The sequence below is a fragment of the Malus sylvestris genome, chromosome 7 (assembly GCF_916048215.2).
Source record: "Malus sylvestris chromosome 7, drMalSylv7.2, whole genome shotgun sequence".
In the NCBI taxonomy this organism is placed as follows: Eukaryota; Viridiplantae; Streptophyta; class Magnoliopsida; order Rosales; family Rosaceae; genus Malus; species Malus sylvestris.
In genome coordinates this window covers 22,896,896-22,905,767 of record NC_062266.1, presented here as the reverse complement: position 1 = coordinate 22,905,767, position 8,872 = coordinate 22,896,896, and the positions used below count along the sequence as shown (strand labels likewise).

The following is an 8,872-nucleotide window of genomic DNA, read 5'->3' as shown; positions in this document are numbered from 1 at the left end:
ATTTACATAAAATGCGTACACTGCTGCAGTGGCTGCACAAATAATATTTTGTGTTATTGACATTCTTATTATTCATTAACACAATATTATACCAAATACTCACGTGTTATTGTGGTAGAATATTAGACTAAGATGTCAAGTAACGCCGATAACGCTATACACTCCGAACCTGAACACCCTTTTGGTATAGAGGTGTGCTATCTACGCATCCTATTTTATTTCTCATACATTTTTGATAATTTCTGTTTGTTGATCTTCTGCAATTCATCCGATCTGACAGTCGAAAATTAAAAAGGTGTGTGAGAAGTAAAATGAGATGTGTAGATATCACATCCCTTTGATATAATACTTTATTGAATGAATCTTTTTATTGTTTTCCCTTTTCCATCAAATTGATTGAATGAATCTTAAGCTTTAGCTGAACAAGTCACATTCTTGGGTTTCTCTCTCAAACTTTCTTTATCAATCTTTAGAGTTAAAAGAGGTAGCACTTTCGTACAAGCCACGGTCACCCCCACCAGCATTATCTGTCACTTTGTGTTCTCTCTCTCAGCCTCCTACTTCGCAGCTGTAAATGCAGCTGGGTTTTAGTTTTACTGTATTATCTCATGGGGAAGAAGGGAGGCACTTCCTGGTTGACTGCTGTCAAAAGGGCTTTCAGATCTCCCACTAAAGACGACGAAGATCAAAAGGTCCATTCTTTTTCTTTAAAACCCAAAATCTTTTCACTTTCTTTGTTTTTTGCATCTCTGTTTTTGTTACTGCGCAGCAAATCCAGAAAATGTGAATTTACCTTTGTTTTTCTGGGGTTCGTGCAGAAAAGAGAGAAGCGAAGGTGGATTTTCAGAAAACCCACAAATTTAAACCAACAAGAAACCGTGACCCAAGAAGCAGCTGCGGAGCAAAAGCATGTTTCAACAGCTGCGGAGCAAAAGCATATTTCAGCAGCTGCAGAGCAAAAGCACGTGCTTGCTGTGGCGGTGGCTACGGCGGAAGCGGCAATGGCTACTGCCCACGCAGCCGCTGAGGTAGCTCGGCTGACTAGGCCTCCCAATCATGCCAGAGAACACTACTACGCCATTGTTATCCAGACAGCTTTCAGAGGATACTTGGTAGGTTTACAGCATTTAATATGACTAGATCTAAACTTCTGTTTGGTTGCTGGGAAAGTTAAAGGAGGAAATGGGAAACTGGGTTTTGATTGTTGTGTGATTTTGTTTGTGGTTTAGGCAAGGAGGGCGCTTCGTGCGCTTAAGGGGCTTGTGAAGTTGCAGGCCTTGGTGAGAGGCCACAATGTGAGAAAGCAAGCAAAGATGACGCTTAAGTGCATGCAGGCTCTGGTTCGGGTGCAGGCTCGGGTGCTCGATCAGCGCACCAGGCTTTCTCACGAAGGCAGCAGACAGTCTGCGTTTAGTGACACCACTAGTAGCGTTTGGGAATCGCGGTATCTTCAAGACATTTCGGATAGGAAATCCATGGTGAGTTAGATTCATTCCCGAATAGCAACAATGTTTAATTCTGAAATGCTAATCGTCGATGATTTAAATGTTTTTCATGCTTTTGACATTGAAAATTGCAAAGCGGAAAGAAAGGAATTGGCCGATAACTATTTCGTTTTAGTTTTAAGTTTTCGTGTGATTGTGTTAGATATGAAAATTGAAAACCAAAAGTAAAAAATGGGAACTCGTTTAAGAAAGAAAGAAACTTTGTGCCCTAGTTCAACTTCAAGTCCCGCTCCGTACCGCAATGTTACTCAAAGATACCTAGTGGAAGTAGTTTTTTATTTTTTTGTTTTACAATGTTAGTGGAACATAGGTTTCTTGCCCTCTCTTGCTTTCACTTACAAGAAAGAAAGAAAGAAACAGAGTAGTTCAAGTAATTGAATTTGTGTGTAGCATTCTAGAGAGGGAAGTATCATAGCAGACGATTGGGACGAACATCCTCACAACATTGAGGAAGTAAAAGCCATGTTGCAGCAACGGAAAGAAGCTGCAATGAAGCGTGAGAAATCGTTGTCCCAAGCCTTTTCTCAACAGGTCTGTTATCCACTTGAATGCATAGTAGCTCTGTTATTTCTTTTTTCCTTTTTTTCAATGGTTTCATTTCTTTCATGAGCTAATTGGTCTCAGTTTTCTGCGTAATTGAAGATATGGAGGAACAGAAGGGCCCCGTCTATGGGAAATGAGGATGAGCTTGAAGAGAGACCGAAATGGCTGGCGCCAAAGCCATGTGAGACCAGAGGAAGACCTTCAACTGACCAGAGAGACCCCATTAAAACAGTCGAAATTGACACCCCTCAGCCTTATTTTAATTTACCACCAAACTACAGAAGATCAAGTGCAAGCCAATACCACCAACACCAACACCAACAACAAAGACCCAGTTCACCAAAACAAAGACCTGGCTCACCAAAACAAAGACCCAGCTCACCACTCCATAGAGATCGAGCCTACCAAAGCCAACCCTTTCATCATCACTCCCCTATCACACCCTCACCATCAAAAACCCGGCCTGTCCTAGTCCGGTCTGCAAGCCCTCGTTGCGTTAGAGAAGATAGAAGCTCCAATGCATCTCAAACTCCAAGTCTTAGGTCCAACTATGTCTACACTGGTGCTGTGCACCAACAACATAGCAGCAGGGCGGGTAGTACAAGCAATAGTAGCATTGCCAATTCTGGTGCTGCATTGCCTAATTACATGGCTGCAACCGAGTCTGCCAAGGCTCGGATACGCTCTCAGAGTGCACCCCGGCAAAGGCTATCTACACCAGACCGGGAACGAGCAGCTGGATCAGCAAAGAAAAGGCTCTCGTTTCCAGCTCCTGATCCTCACGGCCTGGCAATGGGGTATGGAGGTTATGGATACAGCTTGAGGAGTCCAAGCTTTAAGAGTGTGAGTGCATCGCATTTCGGCGTGGAGCAACAGTCCAACTATTCTTCTTGTTGCACTGAGAGTCATGGTGGTGAGATTTCCCCTTCTTCAACTAGTGACCTTAGAAGGTGGTTGAGGTGATTAATGGCTGAAACTGAAGGGGGGATTGTGAGCTATAACTTGTCACAATCTTTTAGTTTGATTTGACATGTGATTAAGATGTAGGTTTGACCATTAAATAATGTTCTAGAGGCAATTGGGATGTAATTTTAGGGAGCAGTGAGTATTTAGGTAGGTAGTAGAAGGAATCTGATTGAAGGGTTTTTCCCCTTTCTAATGAATGGCCTGAAGTTGAAGGTGCAAGTCTGTCATTATTAACAAACTATGTGACTTAGTTGATTACAATGTTCTCACTCTTATTTTCCTACAAATTTCTCACTTTTCAGAATTCTCCAAGTTTTCCTCACTCCTTGAGAAATTATTGTTCTTTCTACCTATGTTTTAACACTATGATTTATTAATTTTATACCCTAGATGATCTGTGTTCAAAGTGTAAATAGACGTTCATTTATATTATAACACGTGATTTGGTTCAGCGTTCCACTCGCATACAACATTTCTTCTTAGTTTCTTCCAATGTTCCTCACAATATTTCTTTCATGTTTTCAACCTTTTACTTAAGTTTCTTAATTGTACTTTTCCAAATTAAATTACACCATATTTAAAATATAAAGACAATGCAGGACTTAAAGTTCAAGTGGTTAAATATGATTAATTCTCCATTTGAGGTCGTACGTCGGAGTACTCCTTTCTTACTATTGTTTGCATAAAAAATTTAAGGACAATGTATGATTATGGATCTGTCCAAGTATTTTCTTCAGACTTCAGAATGATTCATGGAATAGACCAAATTCATAGGGAAACAGTGGCACTGAAAACTCCACTGGCTCTGAAAAGTGGCCTCTTGCTTTTCCTAATGTATGATTATGTCTTTGCAAATGTTGCATCCTCAAACTGATGAGGGAACTTTCTTGCTTGCACCACAACATCGGATACATAAATATTTTAACTGTTAAATTTTTATTTAAAATTATAAAATTCAAAATTTAATAATTAAAACACTTGGAATATCCGGTACTGTAGATCACCCAAATTGTTTTTTAACTAATGAATGAAATGACTACTTATTGAACACTTGGAATTTGATGAAACTATCTTTTCCGGAGTTTTATCATATGTAAAAATTAGAAGTGAATCTTTCACCTATGTCACAGGAGAAGCTAATTCCCACATTAGGAATTGGTCAATTCATTATGCTAGAGTGATTGCAACTTTTTGAAAGTGATCATTATTTCACCAGAACCAAGACAAATTTTTGAAGGTCCACTCATCCATTCAATATTTCAAAACTGGAGTTAGTGTAACTTAAAAGAAGCAAATTTGAGCCCCGTAAATTGAGCCCAAGAAGTATCAAAAGAGAATGTTAAAGCTAGCCTAACTTAAGGAAACAAATTTGAGCCCAGTAATACAGCTTAAGATGTATCGCAATATAAGCTTGTTACGATAACATGATAAATTTTTTAGCTCTATGAAGATCCACCATTAAATCACTGATATTTTTATTAAATGTTCAAAGAGACAGGTCATTGACCCACTTCTAACTAGGGATGGGCACGGTTTGGTTTGGTGCGGTTTTGAGTGAAACCAAAACCGAAACCAAATTTTTTTGCGGTTTGGTTCGGTGCGGTTTTGAAGCCAAAATCGAAATGAAACCAAACCGTTTGGTTTGGTTTGGTGCGGTTTCAAATGGTTTGGTTTGGTTTTTAAGAAAAAGTGTACAATTTGTAATTTAACATATTAATAAGCATTTCCCCGTAGCAATAGGAAAAAGACATTTGTTATATAAACAATTAGCCTGTTGATGTTAAAATATGTTTGTACAACAAAAGGGTGTCTCGTACAAGGTATAACATAAAACAAGTTGAATAACTTTGAATTCATTAAACATGAGCGAAACTTTCATACTAGAATATGTGATATCATGCTTCAAATGAGTGGACTTCATTAGATCATTGTTCGACTCTTGATAACAAGATTAGTCCACCCTTGTACATATATGTGTGTGTGTGTGTGATGGTATAAAATAACAAAGGTTCTTCAAGTTAATGAACGAAAGAAAGTGATGAATGATGATATTCTAGTGTGGTTGTGTCTATACTAAGTGCATGGATTCTAACAAACAACCAATTAAAACATGAAATTTAATATGGATATTTAATTAAATGTTTATTAATATTTGCGGTGCGGTTCGGTTTCGGTGCGGTTTTCAAAAGCCAAAACCGAAACCAAACCGTTTTCTATGTTGCGGTTCGGTTTCAAAACCAAAACCGTTCCAAAACCACAAAACCAAACCATTCGGTGCGGTTCGATTTGGTTCGTGTTTCGATTTCGGTTTTCGGTTCTAAGTGCCCACCCTTACTTCTAACCACATTGATATTTTTCCAACTTAACTACCTATAACTAGGTTTTGGGTTTTATTACAAAATGTAGTGTTATTAGGAGTGGAACTATACACATATTTATTGTATTTTCATAATTCCCCTATTTGAGACTTATATCCAACAATTTTTTTTTAACTTAACCATCTATTATTAGGTATGAAATTTTATCACAAAATGCTTGGATGATATTAGCAATAAAACCCACACATATAAATTGTATACTATTCAATAGAAAAATTCTCTCCCTCCTTCTCTACTCTTGCAAAAAAGTAAATAACCAAAATTAACCTTAAGTCTTGAACTTAGTGTTCACAAGTATACGAATCAGATAATAGTATAGCATATAAGCACGAATATCTTCCCACATAGATCAAATTGATTCTAAAAATCTTACTTATTAAATTCAAACAAATTATAATTGAGAAGTTTTAACGGAAAAGATTTGAGAATTTGAATTCAACTTAAATTAACTAAAGTTTGAAAATAAAATGCATGGAAATAAAACAAGGCCTAGGGCACGGGCACCCGAATTCACCATAACCAATTTTATTTGATCCCTTAATATGTTATGAACAAGTAGCTCCCCAATATTGATGATTGATTTTTCCTAAATTAAGTTATTCAATGGTCATGGTATCTGATTCATCAAAAGTATCCCAACACATTAACCCTCTATGGCATATAGATGAATTTAAACAAGTTATAACCAATTAAGCTCTATGGAAATCGTTGGAAAATCACACAAACCCTAATTGCATGTCATCCAGAAATAGGGGTTTATGGTATCAATTGCAAGAAGGTAAACCCAAGTTAAGTATGACATCTACTCTAACTTGCATCAAATCAACTCAATTAAAACATTTGAATCAAAATCAAGTACGCTACTAATAAAGAAAAAAAACTCAATATGAAAGAAAAAGCTCGATAATAACAATGCTACAAGTGTTGTAGCCTATTTTATATGACTAAAGGGAGAGGGCCAACGACAAGGGAAGAGAAAGAAGAGAAATGTGTTTGTAGAATCATAGGGGAATATGTGTGTTAAGGATATGTTATCCCCCTTACGTAGTGCCTTTATTTATAGTAGTAAAAAGGGAGAAGAAATCCTTCATCCCTAAGTAATACAAGTCCATATAGGAAAGAATAACTAGAATCCAATCTAATCTAGGATTTACACAATCACACTTAAACTAGGAAAGTTCATAACACTCCCTATTGAGTGTGTAAATACTCAAGGTAGATTTCAGCATCATGCAGAAGTTAAGGAAGTGGACTCGTCGACATTGATTCTGGGAACAACGCTTATTCTCAATGAGGTAGGAACTTGCATAAAGAAGTAAGTCTCACTAAAAAACCCTAACGATATGGCAAAAACCCGAGTAGGGACAAAATCCACATTCTAAGGAAAAATGCGTGATAAATGCAAAGTTAAAAGAAACATCTACATGACATCATCAGGGATATGTCCAGCCCAAGGTGGGTGCCTTATTAAAACCTAGTTAGGTAGCAAAAATCCAGTGGGAAAAATGCTCATAATCATAGGGAAAAAGAGTACATTAAGATCAAGCAAGTATCCTTCAGGATACTCCCCCTAAGTTTAACACAATTCCAAAATGAAATAGCAATGTTACAACTCAGAAAGTTTACCAATCCTTGAACAAGTTTCTGAAACGTCGCCTTCGGTTGTGATTTGGTGAAAAGATCAGCCAGATTGTCTTGTGAACGGATTTACATGACTTCAATATTTTGATGCTCTTGTTGTTGATGTGAGAAGAAGAACTTTGGCGCAATGTGCTTGGTGTTGTCTAATTTGATGTAATCCTTCTTAAGCTGTTCGATGCATGCTGCGTTGTCTTCGAAGATCGTCATCGAGACATCTACAATGCCGTAAAGATCACAAGAGCTTCGCATATGGCTCATAACTGCTTTCAACCAAAAGCATTCCTGAGTTGCTTCATGTAAGGCGAGAATTTCAGCATGGTTAGACGAAATGGCAACTAATGTCTATTTAGTTGACCTCCAAGAGATTGCGGTGCCTCCAACGGTAAAGACATAACACGTTTGAGAACGCGCCTTATGTGGATCAGATAATCATCCTATGTCGACATAACCAACAAGACAAGAATCGACTTGAGAAGCAGGGGGGCTGCGGCATTACTAGAGGATCCATATGGATAGAACAAACCCAAATCCGTAGTACCTTTAAGGTAATGGAAGATGTCTTTCACGCCGGTCCAGTGTCTGCGTGTTAGTGCATTACTGTATCTTGCCAAAAGATTAATAGTGAAGGAGATGTTAGGTCTAGTGCATTGAGCTAAGTAAAATAAAGCGCCTATCGCACTTAGATAAGGAACTTGAGGTTCCAAAATTTCTTCATTATCCTCATTCGGACGGAAGGATCGCGTTTTGCATCTAGCGATCGAACGACCATAGAAGTACTCGAAGGCTTCGCTTTATCCTCATTAAAGCGGTGCAACATCTTTTGGTTGTAGTTCGTTTGATGTACTAAGATTCTATCCAAACGGTGCTCTATCTCGAGGCCGAGACAATATTGAGTCTTTCTTAGATCTTTCATCTTAAATTCCGACTTCAGGTGCATAACAGATCTCTTCACAAGCTCTTCAAGAGTTCTGATAAGGTTCATGTCATTAACATATACTGCAACTATCACAAAACCAGAATGTGACTTCTTAATGAACACACAAAGGCATAGTTTGTTGTTCATATATCCTTGACTACTCAAATACTCACTCAAACGGTTATAACACATTCTTCCGGATTGCTTCAAATTGTATAGTGAGCGCCTCAGTCGAATTTAGAGCATGTTCTGAGGTTTGGAAATATTTGATAAAGTCCTTTGAGAACTTTCATATAAATTTTCGTATCAAGATCCTCATAGAGATACGCAGTTACTATGTCCATCAGCTGCATATTCAGTTTTTCGGAAACTACCAAACTGATAAGGTAGCGAAAAGTAATCACATCCATAACGGGTGAATTAGTTTCATCATAGTCAATCCCAGGGCGTTGTGAGAAGCCTTGCGCAACAAGATGAGCTTTGTAAGGCACAATTTCATTCTTCTCATTACGTTTCCGAACAAAAACCCACTTATATCTAACAGGCTTTACATGTAGAAGAGTAGGAACAGCAGGTTTGGACCTTGCATTTCGCAAGCGAATCGAGTTCAATTTAGATTACTTATTTCCAGTTTGACCAATCGGTTCTACGTCAACATTCATCAACGGAAGGAAGTTCAATGTCATCGCTTAACATGATCTCAGTAGCTACTGCATATGCTAATGCATCGTCGACGATCATCTCATTTCTACACCACACATCATCTAAGCTAGCATACTATACTGAAATCTCACGATTCTTGGGAAGTAGATTCATCTCTTGAATGATGCTTTCATAATCTAGAATTTCCTAATAAGTTGGATAGAATGAGTAAACGACAATCAAATTCATGGTAGGCTCTTTAGGGGCATGTGATGTGGGTT

The 8,872-nt window shown here is 38.0% G+C and overlaps 1 protein-coding gene across 1 annotated transcript; it reads left to right on the top strand.

The window, feature by feature from the left end:
• Positions 1 to 433: 433 nt before the first annotated feature.
• Positions 434 to 3,318, top strand: LOC126629800 (protein IQ-DOMAIN 17-like). Its single transcript, XM_050299943.1, has 5 exons — positions 434 to 692; positions 819 to 1,112; positions 1,230 to 1,478; positions 1,896 to 2,036; positions 2,148 to 3,318. The coding sequence occupies exons 1-5, from the start codon at positions 609 to 611 to the stop codon at positions 3,009 to 3,011; spliced, it is 1,632 nt and encodes a 543-aa protein (XP_050155900.1). The 5' UTR covers positions 434 to 608; the 3' UTR covers positions 3,012 to 3,318.
• The last annotated feature ends 5,554 nt before the right edge of the window (positions 3,319 to 8,872 follow it).

Bases quoted from the DNA above. Each gene is read 5' to 3' on its own strand.
- LOC126629800 (XM_050299943.1), top strand. From the start codon at position 609: ATGGGGAAGAAGGGAGGCACTTCCTGGTTGACTGCTGTCAAAAGGGCT. The intron at 1,113-1,229 runs GTAGGTTTACAG...TTTGTGGTTTAG, and splicing joins CAGCTTTCAGAGGATACTTG to GCAAGGAGGGCGCTTCGTGC. The intron at 1,479-1,895 runs GTGAGTTAGATT...ATTTGTGTGTAG, and splicing joins TTTCGGATAGGAAATCCATG to CATTCTAGAGAGGGAAGTAT.